Raw genomic sequence first — 15,745 nt, 5'->3', positions numbered from 1 at the left:
TTGGTGAAGATATTCAGGTGACTCTTAATGCCCTGGTTTTTGGAAATTGAATGGCAGATTTGTGAGTTGTGCTTAATATCTATTTCACAAAATACACATGTCGTTCATTTATTTGTGAATGCCATGGAACCATAAGAGGAGAGTGATAGAATGAGTTAGCAAAGGGGAAGGAGCTAAGTGGGACAAGACTTCTAGAAAGAGGTTTAGGAGGAAAGGAGGAGATGACGACAGTAGAGAGTTAAGAAGACAAATAATTGCAAAATTCCTGAAAGAGAATGACATTACAAGATGAAAATGCATAATTAGAAAATGAAGATCTAAAGAAATTCAAAGTAAGAGTGAGGAAGGAAGGAGAATGACTTAGAATTTATGAAGGTATTAAAAAGGAGCAAGGATAGGAAGGAGAAAGATATCAAGACCGAGAAAAAAAGAGTGTTTGGGGAAATAAAAGAAACAGGGGATTCCTTTCTTGTATGCACCTCTTACAAATACTTTTTGAATAAGGTAAATCACATGACTACAATAACATTGGCTCTTGATAACTTCCAATAAACACATCAGTGATCACTCTCATGTCTTTAGCTCCAAGCTTTTTAATGTTGTAAACGTAATTAGCCCTTTTATAACTAACCTTAATTAAAATTACTATTTTCTTTGTGATTACAAAAGACAACCGCCATTAAGTTCCTCGGAAGTAACCTCTAAATTACAACTTACAAAGCAATGTTCCTACGCTAAGCTTGCAACAAGCATGAGCATTTTTGAATAACCCTTGATAATATATTTTATAAACAATCAACAAATGTGGGGAGTCTGAAATTCCGATTTTTAAGGGTCTAATTTAAATATACTTAAAAGTATATACAGATCAAAGTACTTCGGAACCATATATATACGGGTGTGTATTATGTGTCAAGTACAGGTATGATGATCAATACAAGTCTTCAAATTTGTACTTACACTAGTACAAAAACTTAAATGGGTACCGTCAAATGCACATCGATTTTTAAAAACCGGTGCGAAAAAAAATAGGCGGGATTGAAGGAAAGACTTTTTGCACCGGTTCAAACTGAACCGGTGCGAAAAGTGTTGTAAAATAAAAAAACCGGTTATAATTTAATCTTCTTTCTTTCTCTTGAAACCCCTCGATCTTTCCTCCTCTCTCATCTGCCCTCTCTCCTCTCTCTCTCCACCATTGAAGCGTACTCATCTGTCTCTCTCTCCTTTCCTTTCTCCTCTCTTTCGATCTCCTTCTCCTTCTCCATAACCAAGCACAACCTTGAGAAGAAGGAAAAGAAGAGTAATATTGAGTGCCGTGGTGAGGTAGTTGATGCTGTTTCCGCCACGACTTTCGGTTCTTGCTCGGTGCCGCTGCCTCCTCCATCAAGGTGTGATATTGAGTTATTTCATTAATTCTCAATTATTTTAGATCTCTATTAGCACTTCTGTTACAAATTTCTTATATATTTTCATCCATAATAAAATTTCGTTAATTCTCAATTATTTATTTGTTATTGGATTGATTTGTAATGGATTTACTCGTGAATTTGTTCTATGTTTGAGTGATTTTTGCCAATTGAGGTTAATTGGAAGAAATTAAGGGTTTCCTGATTTCTCGAGGCTGTTTGTGGAATTTTGGGGGAATTTGAGATGGATAGGGGTTGCGGTGGTGGTTTCGTGGGTGCGGTGGTGGGTGTGGTGGTTGCGGTGGTGGTTTCGTGGAATTGGAGATGAATCGTTGAATTTGATGTTTACCAACTGGTTGCTGTTGCCCTTTGCAGTTTTGTATTAAAAAAGGAGTCCAAATTTTACCAGAGACGTGGAAGGTTTGTGGTTGAATCTACATTCAGATGTTAGTACCCGGGATTCACAAATTTCCTTGTCGACATACTGATGATTAGTTGCTGTTTCATAGTTTTTAAAGTACTAGGTTCGTAATATCCTCATTTCTCTGTCTCTCATCAGTGTCTACCCTGCAAGAAACTCTATCACTTGTCTTTTCATGCAGGCTTGGACCCAACATTGAATGATGATACCTGCGATCTTCCAAGGCCGTTGTGCTCAAAGTTTATGAGGTTTGCTTTGGTTCTTACTCTTTATCGTGCTTTTTATATCCTTAGATCTAAGATTTGTTGTTGAATGAAGGAGGCTGCGTTTCATCTTCAGCTTGCCACCTTAAATACATGAATATCTAGGCCAGTTTTGAATCTATGCCCATTTATGTTCATAATAAGGAGAATGGCTTGTCCATTCTTGAAATACAGCTCAATTGTAAGGAGTTGGACTATTTAACTAGTATTTAACTGTAGATATAAAATGACTGACAGTTTAATAAGACATTTTATTTAACTTTTGTAATCCTTAGTTAAAATTTGCTTATGAATCTTGTTCAACTTTGTTGGGTATGAATAGAAGCAACCTTCACCAATAGGAATAACTCAGAGGATTTGGCATTGGATCTAAATGATGATCTTTTTGAAAAGATACGTATCTTCTAATTAATTTTTATAGATGATAGATGATAGATGATGTGTCCTTTTACCCAAATGAGCAAGAAATGAGTTTGCATGAGGCTGACGTTTACAAACCTTAATTTTTAATTACACTTTCTAATTAAAAACAGGCTTTTAGAGTTTGCATTGTGCTTTAGTTTTTATTGATTACAATTTTAATATACTCCATGTCTTGAATTTTTTTTTTTGTCTTTGGATAACAATCATCTCTTGGATTGGGTGTCAAATTGTAGTCAGAGTACTATCCTGCTACTTGCTGAGCTTTCAATGATGAACTTATCTGTAATTTACAAACTAGATTTGCAGAAATTGCCATTTTGATGTGGTGCTTCTGCAGTGTTCTGTGTCCATCTCTCTCTCTCCCCTGCTCTGGAGCATTTGTGGGTGTTAGATCCAGTTATTGACTTATAAATGGTTTGCCTTCTCGACTGCAGATTATGTCATGGAAGAGGTTAAGAAAGCTGGCTTTACTGAACCCACTGCTATTCAAGCTCAAGGATGGCCTATGGCCCTAAAGGGTCGTGATCTTATTGGTCTTGCTGAAACAGGATCAGGGAAAACACTTGCCTACTTGCTACCTGCTATTATACATGTCAATGCTCAGCCAATTTTATGTAAGCATGCTTCTCTTTGAGTCTTGTACTAAAATTTCTAAGTGATCTGCTAAACCTGTCCGTCTTTGCCTCTTAATTGCCTTAACTTTAACTTAAGTTCGTGTCATTCTTCAGCTCCTGGTGATGGTCCAATTGTGTTAGTTCTGGCTCCAACTAGGGAACTTGTTGTACAAATACAACAAGAAGCCACTAAGTTTGGCACTTCATCAAGGATTAAAAATACCTGCATTTATGGCGGGGTTCCTAAGGGACCTCAAGTTCGTGATCTCAAGAAAGGTAGGTGCTGCTTGAGTTTGACATGACTTTGTCCGTCAAAGGGAGGGGACAAGGATATTCGAGATGCTTTCCTATCATATTGCGACTTTCGTGATCTGCGCTACTTGTTTTAGGTGGGACAAGTGATCCTTGTCTTTACAGCTCGTTCTAACGGCACTAATCACTGCATTGGGAAGTGTGTTGGCTGTTGTAAGTACATCTTAAATTGAGTCATTATTAATGAGCTTAATGTTCTGTGATTCTGAGTAAACTAGCATTCTTTTTTGGCTGAATTTGACCCAGAGGCCTAAAGCCACTGATTTGCACCTGCATTAATGTACTTTTGGTTATTGATATTCTGTTTCTTGTTTTTCGCCTATTTAGAAAACTTCTGTTGGCTTACAGATAAAGAATTATAATGTTATTACATTATTCATACTGTTTTAATTTTTCATTCTGCAGGTCCAACTGTGCCGGGAAAGAAATCTGGAAATATATATGCCATGAAAAAATTGAAGAAATCCGAAATGCTTAGTCGAGGACAGGTACTATTTTACATGTGTTGATTTTGATGCAAGTCCTTAAAGTTTATCCTTATATTGGGAATACATGTTTCCTAAGATGTATATTTGAGCTAAATAGTTGCTTCATGTTGTGTATGTTGTACACTTGTACTACTTGATCTCATCAAAAGATCGTCTAGATATGCAAAAATTGTAATATTTTCCCCTAATCTCCCTTAAGTGTTCTATATTCTAATGGGATGTTGAGGCTGTCTCCATTTTTATGAATGGTGCTAATGTCTGAATCTCTTCATTTGTTTTGCATTTTTTAGATTTATAGGATTGATACTTTATATTTTTTAGTGGGGCTATTGGAAAAATTGATAGTATAATGGCCTTGTAACACTGGAAATAACAGCTTGTGGTGGTTGCCACTCTCCTCATCTATCACCAGTTCTTGCCTCCAATTGTTTTTGGCTGGACGCTAGATCATGGCAAAGAATTAGTTTCATCTACTGATATTACTGATGTGTAATTTGTTCTTTTTAAAATTTCATCTTTTCTCTGTTCATGCATCATGCTCAATGTTTTCCTTGTGGAGATGTCATTGTCTTATTCATGACTTCTTTATCACTTGTGTACTGCATTGGTTGTTACAGGCCGGTGCAAGAATCTAGCAAGCAAGGTGTTCTTCCTGGCAAACCAGTTCCTGATCAGGGAGTGAGTATTCGCTTGCAGGCTGGTCGAGTTATGCATCAGAGGGAGAATGGAAAAGCAGGTCAGCAAGGGGATCATTTGATGAGGGAGGCTGATGTTGGTAGTCAAGGTAGTAGTGCTGACAGGCTTCAATCGGTGGCTGATGCAATTCTGTATGGATGTGAGAGGGAGGGGGGCTGTTTTTACTCATTGTTTGGGTAGCTGGGTGGCCTGGTCTGGCTTTGGCTCATGGCTGCTGCTGGTTCCCTGCTGCTACTGGTTTTGGTTTCAGTGTTGAACTGGTAATGGCTGATCAGCTGCTTTTTGTTGCTGGTTTCCCTGTTTTGTTGTTGCTGTTTGATGTTGGGTTGGCTGCTGCCTGTTTTTGGCTTCAGGGTGCTGCTGTGCTTGTGGCCTGCGTGGGGTTTAGTGCTGTTCTTGGGCTTTTGAAGCTGCTGCTGCTGTTGTTGGGCTGCCTGTTGCTGGGGTATTGCTGTTTTTCTTTTGGTGTAGCTGCTGCTGGTGCCTAATGTTTTCTGCAGGTTGGTCTGTTGCCACCTGTTGGCCTGTTCTGCGGGGGGCTGCTGCCACCTGCTGCAGTGCTGCTGTGTTGCTGAGTTGCCGTATGTGTTCGGGAAGCTATAATCTTGTATTTTATTTTGATTTATATTTTATTTTTTTGGACGAAAATTGTAATATTACAGCCTTTTTTAATGAAAAAATGTAACTTTATATATATGTTAGTGTTTATATATCAATTTAAGTGAAAAAAATGTATTTTGTTTTTATTTTTGGCACTGGTTTTGGAACAGATTGGTGCTAAAAGTTTTTTTTTTTTAATTTTTTTTTGCCACTTTTTGCACCGGTTCAAAGCAAAAACCGGTGCTAAAAGTTTTTTTTTAAAATATTTTTGGGGACTTTTCGCACCGGTTCACATCAAGAACTGGTGCGAAAACTTATTTTTCTCACCGGTTTTGAACTGGTGCTAAAAGTCTTGGGATTTGGCATCCCTCAAATCAGAACCGGTTCAAAACCGGTGCGAAATGGGGGTTTTGAACTGGTGCTGATTAGCAATTTTCGCCTAGTGTTAGCAAGCAATGGGCACCCGTGAAGAGAGAAAGACAGACAGAGGAGGAGGATCAAAAAGAAAATTGAAATAGAAAGAGGGATATAGAAAAGAGAAATAAGATAGAGAAAGGATAGGATCAAAATAGAGAGATGAATAGAGAAAGGATGGATTACTTAAGAAAATGATGGATCACTAAAATGATGGATCACTAAAGCTAATTAATAAATTGAGAGAGAGAGATAGACTACACTTATCAAAGATCACTTGAGAAAGAGAGACTACTTAAGAAACATAGATCATTTGAGATAGACCACTTAAGAAAAATAAGATAAATTAGCTTAGGAGAAAGAGTTACTAAAAGCTATAGATAGAGAGAGAGAGAGAGAGAGAATGAGAGAGAAAGGCCACTTAAGAAAGATCGATCATTCAAAAAAAGAGAAATATCACTTAGAAAAGAGAGAGATAGACTACTTAATTAAGAAAGATCGCTTAAGAAAATCAATTCAATTAGTTTAGGGGGAGAGAGAGACTACTTAAGAAAGATCACTTAAGAAAATTAGGGTAATTAGTTTTGGAGAGAGAAAGGCGGTTGGACAATTAGCTTTGGAAAAGGTTTACTAAAATGCTTAAGAAATAGAAGAACACTTATGAAAATAATAGCAATTATTTAAAAACACAAATGATCACCTTATCTAATACATCCTCAGCCCTTTCGCCATTAGATATAACAAACTTTTACACTTACCCTCACAAACCAACAAATAATTTTAAAACTCTTATTTAAATGATTATTATTACATTATATCATTAATTTTATAGCCAATATGATATTAAAATTAGAATTATTTATACTTCTTATTGTAACAAGATCTTTTGATCCGATCTAAGAACATTACTTCTTTTTAACATGATAATTCAAATTACTTCTTTCTAATAACATAATTTAAGTTACATCTTTCTCACATAATAACTTAGAATGCAATATTTCCCTCTTAGATTGCCATTAATACTTTAAATTCTTACAACATGCACACACTACCCAAACATAATTACCGTGTAATAGAACCACCGGATACATTACTTACTAATAATAAACACTGCCATTGAGTACCGCAGGCGAAGCATGCGAGACCACAACTAGTTTGACTAAAATATATGATATGTTATTTTTCTACATTAAAATTATGTTGAAATTGTGACATTATTGGTCCCACGGAGAAATTAAAAACACAGGAACGACTATTTGTGACGTGTATTTGCATGATTTCAAACTAATCTATTTAGAATACTACTCGCAATTGGATTAGTCGTTTTTGACTTTGTGACTACTATATGTATGAATAATCTACGTTTAGAAAGTTGAATTGCATGTTCCAGGAAGTAGACAAGCAGATGTGACATTTTGAAAGGTGCTTTAGTTGGATCATTATTAACTAGACTTAGCTTTTAAACTAATTAATGTGTTATTGAAGTTATCAACAGGCTAGGTTTTCACTAAGTTAGTTCAGTAAGATAAGCGAAGCAAGGGAAGAATTGAGGTCCGAAGAAATATGATTTAGGCCCTGTTCACTTCACCTTAAAAAAATAATATTCAGTAAAAATTTCAGTTCAGTAAAAATAATTTCAATTCAGCAAAAATAATTTCAGTTCAGTAAATAAGTTCAGTTGAGTAAAAACAATTTCAGTTCAGTAAAAATCAGTAACTTTAAAGAAAAAATATAACAGAAAATCAAAAAAAATAATTACAGTTCAGTAAAAATAATTTCAGTTCAGTAAAATTAATTTCAGTTCAGCAAAAATAAGGTGAAGTGAACGAGGCCTTATTCTATTTGATCCTAAATATTTACATAATAATTTATTCCATTATCACAAATTACACTAAGGGGTGAAAGGTGTGAATATTTAAAATGTAGTAGAAAGAAAATAAATTAAATATGAGGGAGGAAAGAAATCATTTAACTTTTACCTTTTTATTTGTTTGGTTAAACTATAAAAAGGAATCACTTAAACTTAACACTCTTTGTTTTTGTTTGAGGAGGCTAAGGATAATTGTTACCATAGGTTTAAACCGTACACCTAGCTAGCTAATAACCTAATACTGGTGTGGGTAACATGTGTGTCAATTAAACTGTACCAGCAAGGTAAGAAAGTTTGATATTACACCAAGGAGAAATATAATAAATAAACAACTTAATGGTTAAAATCGTTTCAGCATCAATTTAGTTGTTTAATATGTCAATCTATCACTTTTGCCGCTTAGTGACATATTCCATACAATTCAACTTTACTTTTTAGATTATAGGAGTGCAAGTTTGAAACTCATCATAACATATGAAAAGTAAGAACTAGCATTCTTATTGAAACTCGAACTCATAGGGAAGAAAATCGATTTATGGATTTCTCCTCAAGAAATTTCAAAGCATTAACTGCATAACCATACAAGGAAAATGACGTCCATTAGTAGCTGCCAATACATAGATCACACTAATCACAAAATACAGTGTGCCTTTATTATCACACATTATCGACATTATTAAGCTAGTTAATAATAAATAAAATAAGAAAGAATAGAAAAAAATTGCTTCATCAGAATTATTGTACGAAGTAATTTTTATACAGCATAGCATGAATCTAGCAACAATATCCAAATTAATTATAACCTTCTCACTCTCACTTCTTCAATTAATTTCCAAATCAACTTCTACTTCAACTTATCTCACTCACTTCTGTTCAAACGCCACTGAATTTGCTACAAACAGTGACTACCACACCAATCTTAACACCCTCTTCAAATCCCTCTCCTCCAACGCCACCATCAACCCCACCGGGTTCGACATCACATCCGCCGGCACCAACACAAGCGACACCGTCTACGGCCTTTTCCTCTGCCGCGGTGATCAAAACATCACCGCGTGCAGCGATTGTGTCAAGACCGCAACCACAACGGACCTACCAAAGTCATACTGTCCCAACAGAAAAGTCGCAGTTATATGGTACGACGAGTGTATGCTACGATACTCTAACGAATCGCTCCTTGGAAAAATGGAGCAATCACCTAAATGGTTCTTAACCAACACTCAACATATGACCGGAAATCAAACCGCGTTTTCTGATCTTTTAGGAAACACAATGAATAGTTTAGCAGCTCAGACGGCTAATAGTAAGACATCAGGTAAAAAGTATGCAACAAAAGTGACAACAATTGATAGTTTAAAGACATTATATGCGATGGAGCAGTGTACACCGGACATTAGCGCCTCAGATTGTTTCCTATGCTTGACAATTGCGATTGCGTCGCTTGACGTCATGATGGGTGCCCGTGTATTGCAGCCTAGTTGTTCTGTACACTACGAGATTTATCCATTCTATAATGGTGCCTCTAATGTCTCGTCACCACCGCTGCCATCGCCGTCACCTTCACCTGGTAAGTTAAGTTATTTTTATCAGTGAAGTGTTTAATGCTTAATTTGCATCTCCTTTTCTCTAAATTCTTTCTTCTTAGCATCATTAAGTATATTTGGTTCACATGGGAAACACCTCCATGGGAATTCTAATTTCATGGAAAATATTTTTATTTGGTATATCTCTTGAAATTGGGCTAAATTTGTTTGTTTGATGTTGTAGGAAATTTAGGAAATCATTTCCCCTTCTTTGTTTGGTGTACACATCTATTTACTATGGCATGGTACTACTTTAACTTCAGTTTTTTAAATTTTTGAGGATATTATTGTCATTTTCATGAAAACTTGACATAGTAAATTGAAACTCACCGTAGGCCGTAGGGTGGGGGGTGGGTGAGAAATCTCCAACCTTTTGAAGCAAATAGCAATTCCCTTGGAATTTTGAGTTCCCATACCTTTTTTTTTTGTCTACCAAATTAAACACAACCACAAATACCGATTTTCAAAGGAAGATAGTTTGACCAACACCTTAAAGAAAATGATGTAATACCTCATTTTTTTTTTTTTTTTTTTTTTTTTTTTTTTTCCTAATCATTTCTAGAGTAGTCCGTATTGGAATGGAGATAATGAAATTCAATTATTCAAATAATAATTTCTAAAGTACTTCTTCTGTCCTCATTTACTCCTTCTGTCCTCATTTATTGGACGAATAAATGGGTCAAACTTCATCAACTTTGACAATAGATTCCAATCAACTTATAAGAGATATTCCGTAATAGTCATGTGAGGTCTTGTTAGATTTGTCTCAACGTATATTTTATTTATATCGAGTTTAATTTCATAATTTTTATGCGTATGAAAGTAGAGTTATATGCGTTTTATTAAGACTCGTCTTGAAGATTGTGAAAAGTCGAATGTGGGGGCAATAGAATAGGGACAGAGGAAGTAGTCCGTATTGAAATGGAAAAGGAAAGTTTGACCTATTCAACCGAGGGAAAAAAAACAGAGTTGATAAAAACATATATAACAGCTAAAACAGAACAATCACAAATTCTTGTTTACGGCGGACTTTCATTAACTTATTGTAAGACTGGTTAAAATTAAAGTAAAAGTATTTAAAATTAACCTTATATACTACAAAAGTTACCATTTTCCTAACATAAAGTTAACCCTTAAAAAATCACTTATAAGGTATGGTGAGATTAATTGTATTAGCCTTTATATCATCTATCCATTAGAAATTAACAATAAGATATAATCAAACTCATTATAAATTAAAAGTTCGTTACCGTTAAAGGGATTAAAGTTACCATTAAATTTTTTAAAGTTACTTCTAAATTGACCGTCTTACAATAAAACAAACGTATATCCATCTTATACGAGACTTATTGCAGGTTAATTTGGGCTAGAATCATATTAAAAATATAATTTTATCATGGGTACTGAATATAACTTCTCTTTTTATATTAGTGGAGTTTCATCAACCTTTCTATACTCCATTACTATAGATAGGAGTAGCTAATAGTGTCAAGAAGTCTTGAATATTTTATGATGTTTTTTACTCCTTCGATTTTTTTAAAAGTGTTACGCTTTTCATTTGCAACTGTTTTTTAAATGTTAACACTTTCTGTTTTGGCAAACTACTCCATTTAAATATTAATTTTCAGTTTTCTCATGGTTCTCACTCAAACTAGAAACTTTTTATATTTTTTTTATTTCTTTCCCTCACATCTTAACTAGTATTGTACTTAATTTCCTCTCATCTCTTGAAGTAATATTTAATTTTCCTAAAACTATGTACAAAAAGCTTTTTGACACTTAGAAAAATGAAGTATTGTATGATGATCCCCTTTAATTTTGGCAGGCAAAGCTACAAAAATTACGATAGTGAACAATTGTACCTACACAGTGTGGCCTGGAATAATATCCACCATCAATAGCAGTGTCAAAGTCCCAACAGGATTTCCTCTCCTAAAAGGGGAGTCCAAGATCATTAACATCCAATTCAATTGGGCGGGCAGCATATGGGGAAGGACCCTTTGCTCATTTGACCACAATGGGAATTTCTCTTGGGAGACAGGCGACTGTGGCACGGGTAAAATTGAATGCCAAGGCAGATCTTCACCGAATCTGGTGACAGTGGCTGGCTTTCGTATCGGTCAAATTGGGAACCAATGCATGTACTTCATCAGTGTTGAAGCCGGTTACAATCTTCCTATGATGGTAACTCCCGAAGGGGTGATCGGAGCCCGTTGTGTTGTCACGGGTTGCGTGTTCAACCTCGAAAATTCCATATGCCCCCCTAGTTTGAGAGTGATCAATAAGAATTTGAGTATGATCGGGTGTAGAAATCCTTGTGATGATGCTAAACAATGTTGCAAAACATGGCCAATGTGTTTGAGTAGTGACTATGTGGAATCATCGAATCTCTTCGGGAAGTCTTGCCCGCGGGCAAATAATAATCCCTCCGACATGACCAACACCATTTTCACTTGTCAGAGCTACAAAACGTCTTATAAAGTTACATTTTGCCCATCTCCCAACATGGCCAGGTACGAACACTTTTTTTTTCTACTCACGCACTCATCCACTTTTTATTTTCCAAAAATGTATTTCATGATGTAAACATATTAAATGCTTATACTTTTTTTTTTTTAAAAAAAAAATAAATAAAAAATCAATGCTTAAACATGCAATAATTGTGATTGGAAAAACCCTGTCTTTCAAAAGAGGTTAAAGGGTCGTTTGGTTGGATCATTTAGAATGGGTTGGAATGGATTTGTCTAATTTTTTGTTTGGTTGAAGTTTTTAGTAATGAAATCTCATACCCAAGGGGTTCTAAGACTTCTAACACTCTCGTATACCCCACAGCTCCTCTTAAGATTCACTATCCATTCTATTAATGGAGTATAGAATCCAATTTTACAATAAAACCAAACAACTTCAGACTACTATGGGTTTTAGAATTCATAACTCTCTAGTATGACATTTAATACCAATCCATTTCAATTTGATGAACCAAACACCCCTTAAAAGTCATTACTTTCGAGGGAGACACGTTGCTCTTAATAATAGGAAGCATTATCATAGCCTAAGAACAAACAGAAAACTTTTAAGAAACAAAGTTGGGGCTTTCCACCGAAAATCTGATGAAGCCCTTTAAAAGTTAACAGTAATGGAGGTTCATTAGGATATTATTTAAACCTATTTTCTAGACATGTGGAAAAATAGTACGAGACAGATATTTATATACACTCTTAAATGAATAAATTTGCACTGTCTCTTCTAAGATAGTCTGTTTTTTCTTCTTGATAAATCTTGTTCAGTTTGTTCTCAACACCATTGCAAACAGTACAAGAGCCTATGCCGCCTTCGTCATCATCAGCGCCACCCTTTACTTCATCACCATCAGGTAATAAGTAATAGTGTGTTGCATCTATTTTTTTTTTCTTATTTTTTTACGGGATATACTCTATAGTACATACACTATTCTCCATTTAGTAATAGACGCAATACCCTTTTTTTTTCCGTACTTATTGCAATCTTTCTTTATTTGCTAAGATTTCTACAACCATTTTATTATTTCTCTTTCCCACTCACCTAACTTAATTGTAGAAATATTTTATTTTTTAATAAACTAACAACCCCGCTTACACTATTCTTTTTTGCACTAAAAAAAACTTAATCTATTTTTTTTTATAATTATTTCTTTTTTCTACTTACAATTAGATACCTCCACTATAAAAATTCCCCTTTGGGTCTCGGCCTTATAATTCTCCTTAAACTTTGTGTAATATCTAGTGTTTGCAATTATTTGGAGCGGAGAGAATATATGTAACGAAATTTTCTATACAAGCAACACTACGAAGTGTTTTTTTTTCTTCTTTAACATAAGCCTATAGAAAATATCCTTAATTAACAACAGGCGCTAAACTATCTGTAGTTGTAGTTGCAAGCAAATCCTCTATCTGTCTATGACCTTGTGGATATTGCAGTCCATGCCCATAATTACTATTGTCATGAATGACAATAACAAGTGTCTGTTGGTACATTTATACCTCATGTTGACATAGTAATTATACCAACATAAAGTCTAAAAATACCAACAATCTTGTTGGTATATTTAGACCTCATATTGGTTTAGTAATTATACCAACATGAAATCTAAAAATATCAACGGGACTTTGTTATTGTCATAGAAGACATGAGCAATTATTGATTCAGAAAACCTCGAGAGTATCCATTGCACTTCCTTCACAAGTTTCTTATTTTGAACAAGATTTATTTTGTCATTCATAGAATGGGATTGTTTCTTGAATTTTAATTAGTATTTTTTGTACAATCAACTATCTTGCCTTTGCAGGAAAGAAGAAAACATATGTAACGAAAGTAGTTGTTGCAATCGCTATTCCAATAGTTGTGTTGACATTGCTAATTGCATCATGCACGTATTATGTTTGCTGGAAGGCAAAGAAGTCTCTCTCCATAGACATACAAAATGGTAATCATCGAGTCATAACTCACCATTGACTCCTCTCTCTATTGGTTTGAAGGTTAAAAATCATGTGCTGATCTAATTTCTTATTGTACGTTGCGCTATCATAGTGCTTGAGGATTTCACGACTGCAGAGTCTTTGATATACGAATTCAGCACCCTCCAAGCTGCAACAAACTACTTTTCAGATGATCTAATGCTTGGCGGAGGAGGATTTGGCAATGTCTATAAGGTAACAACTAATCAGTAAAGGATTAAGAAAAGATTGTACAATGCGTAAGAAAATAGTTCAAATGATCAAAAAATTGTTTTTCATAATTGATTGTTTTTGTGCCTTAGGGAACCCTCCCAAATGGACAAGATATAGCAGTTAAGAGGTTATCGAGGGTCTCTAATCAAGGAATAGAATCGTTTAAGAACGAGGCTGTATTGATAGCTAAACTTCAACATAAAAATCTGGTTAAGCTTTTGGGATTTTGCTTAACAAGAGAGGAGAAGCTTCTTGTGTACGAATATGTTCCTAACAAAAGCCTTAACTATTTTCTATTTGGTATGTTTATTTTGAGATGCATCATAGACTTGTCTTGTAACTTGACGTGCCAATAACGAACTCAACTACATTAGATTAGTTATAGGTCTTTTGATTTTTAGATGAGTAATTCATTCTATTTAATTTACATATACATTATAGATCCGAAAAAGCAAGGAGAATTGGATTGGCCTATGCGCTACAATATTATAACAGGTATAGCTCGAGGACTACTTTATCTACATGAAGACTCTCAACCTAGAATCGTCCACCGTGATCTAAAAGCAGCTAATATCTTGCTTGAAAAAGATATGAACCCAAAAATCGCAGACTTTGGGTTAGCGAGGATCTTCAAAGCTGAACAAACAGAGGATGACACTAATATAGTAGCAGGAACATAGTAAGTTCTGGTTCTACTTTCTTGTCTTAGTTATTTCGTCTCCTGTCACCACTCCTAAGTATAATAATTGCAATTTGCTGACAATGTCTTTTAGTGGTTATATGGCCCCAGAATATGCAATGCATGGACAATTTTCCGTAAAGTCAGACGTGTATAGCTTTGGCGTGTTAGTATTAGAGATTGTAAGTGGCAAGAAGATCAATAGCAAATTCAACCCCTCGGGAGTAGGAGACCTCTTGACTCATGTGAGTAAAAGAATTTTATTTTTTTTCATTTTGAAATTGGATTTGATTTTAAGCATGAGAAATATATATTTACTACTATATGCCTCAATTATTATCTTCTAGGCTTGGAGAAGCTTGAAAGAAGAAACACCTTTGAACTTTATGGCTCCAACATTGAAAGACACATACTCGGCTGATGAAGTGATGAGAAGCATTCATTTAGGCTTATTATGTGTACAAGAGAATGCACATGAGAGGCCAACCATGTCAACAGTCGTCTTCATGCTCAGCAATACAAACTCTACTACAAGTACACTTTCAACACCTCAACGCCCTCGATTTTATTACAATAGTAGTGTAGAATCATCTCATATCATGACAAGGTCTAATAAAAATTCAACAGCAACATCATCCACCTCATGCGACTCAATGCCATACACACAAAATCAAGTAACAATCAGTGAGATGAATCCTAGGTAGATAGAGTATCTTGGACATCACTTCTGAGCACCAAAAAATAAAAATTATACTCCCTTTTAATTTATTTGTCATATATGGAATCTTATGCAATTTCATATGCAATGTTGTAATGAAAATACAAGTTGTCACATATGGATTCATATACCATTTCAAAAGGGTATGTAGGGAAAAGGCAGAGAAAATATGGTCATTGTTATGAATCCTTGGCGTATATCTTTCAACACATACTTCTACAGTTCTACACATATCCTTCATCGATTTTGACGCAACACTGTATTATTTTTGTTGTTGATATGAAATAGCTATCTATCTTTGGCGTTAATTTTTGTTGCTAATATAAGTGTTCTTTCATATTTCATTATTTTAAGCAAATTAAATGCTTAAGATTTTTTTATTTGAAAAAGTCATTTTGTTTTAATATCATTCTATATTTATTTGTGCACTGATGCATAACTTCATCTGAAATAAGTCAAATTGACACAAACTTCTACAAGAGGGGGGTGAATTGTAGTGAGTTCCTAGTGGCAACTTTTCATGGAAATATAAAACAGAATATTAAAGGAACT

At 34.9% G+C, this 15,745-nt stretch overlaps 1 protein-coding gene and 1 long non-coding RNA gene across 6 annotated transcripts; both read left to right on the top strand.

Annotated features, from left to right (window-relative positions):
- Positions 1 to 1,238: 1,238 nt before the first annotated feature.
- Positions 1,239 to 5,305, top strand: LOC110687310. 4 transcript variants are annotated; one of them, XR_002504418.1, is made up of 7 exons: positions 1,239 to 1,930; positions 2,009 to 2,075; positions 2,948 to 3,127; positions 3,242 to 3,592; positions 3,845 to 3,927; positions 4,545 to 4,883; positions 4,977 to 5,305. It is a non-coding gene; the product is annotated as an uncharacterized LOC110687310 (long non-coding RNA). The 4 variants fall into 4 exon arrangements; XR_002504416.1 differs by having other exon boundaries at positions 1,240 to 1,388; positions 1,782 to 1,930; positions 4,545 to 5,305; XR_002504417.1 differs by having other exon boundaries at positions 1,247 to 1,930; positions 3,242 to 3,403; positions 3,517 to 3,592; positions 4,545 to 5,305.
- A 2,714-nt stretch (positions 5,306 to 8,019) lies between these two features.
- LOC110687297 (cysteine-rich receptor-like protein kinase 25) lies at positions 8,020 to 15,501 on the top strand. 2 transcript variants are annotated; one of them, XM_021863927.1, is made up of 9 exons: positions 8,031 to 9,074; positions 10,916 to 11,603; positions 12,378 to 12,463; positions 13,415 to 13,552; positions 13,657 to 13,778; positions 13,886 to 14,096; positions 14,238 to 14,475; positions 14,570 to 14,720; positions 14,823 to 15,501. In XM_021863927.1, exons 1-9 carry the CDS (start codon positions 8,276 to 8,278, stop codon positions 15,177 to 15,179), a joined length of 2,790 nt encoding a protein of 929 aa, XP_021719619.1. In that variant the 5' UTR covers positions 8,031 to 8,275; the 3' UTR covers positions 15,180 to 15,501. The 2 variants fall into 2 exon arrangements, with proteins under 2 accessions (XP_021719620.1, XP_021719619.1); XM_021863928.1 differs by lacking the exon at positions 14,823 to 15,501 and having other exon boundaries at positions 8,020 to 9,074; positions 14,587 to 14,688.
- The last annotated feature ends 244 nt before the right edge of the window (positions 15,502 to 15,745 follow it).

This window comes from Chenopodium quinoa, unplaced genomic scaffold (assembly GCF_001683475.1).
Source record: "Chenopodium quinoa cultivar QQ74 unplaced genomic scaffold, ASM168347v1, whole genome shotgun sequence".
In the NCBI taxonomy this organism is placed as follows: domain Eukaryota; kingdom Viridiplantae; phylum Streptophyta; class Magnoliopsida; order Caryophyllales; family Amaranthaceae; genus Chenopodium; species Chenopodium quinoa.
This window is presented reverse-complemented; position numbering and strand designations above follow the sequence as displayed.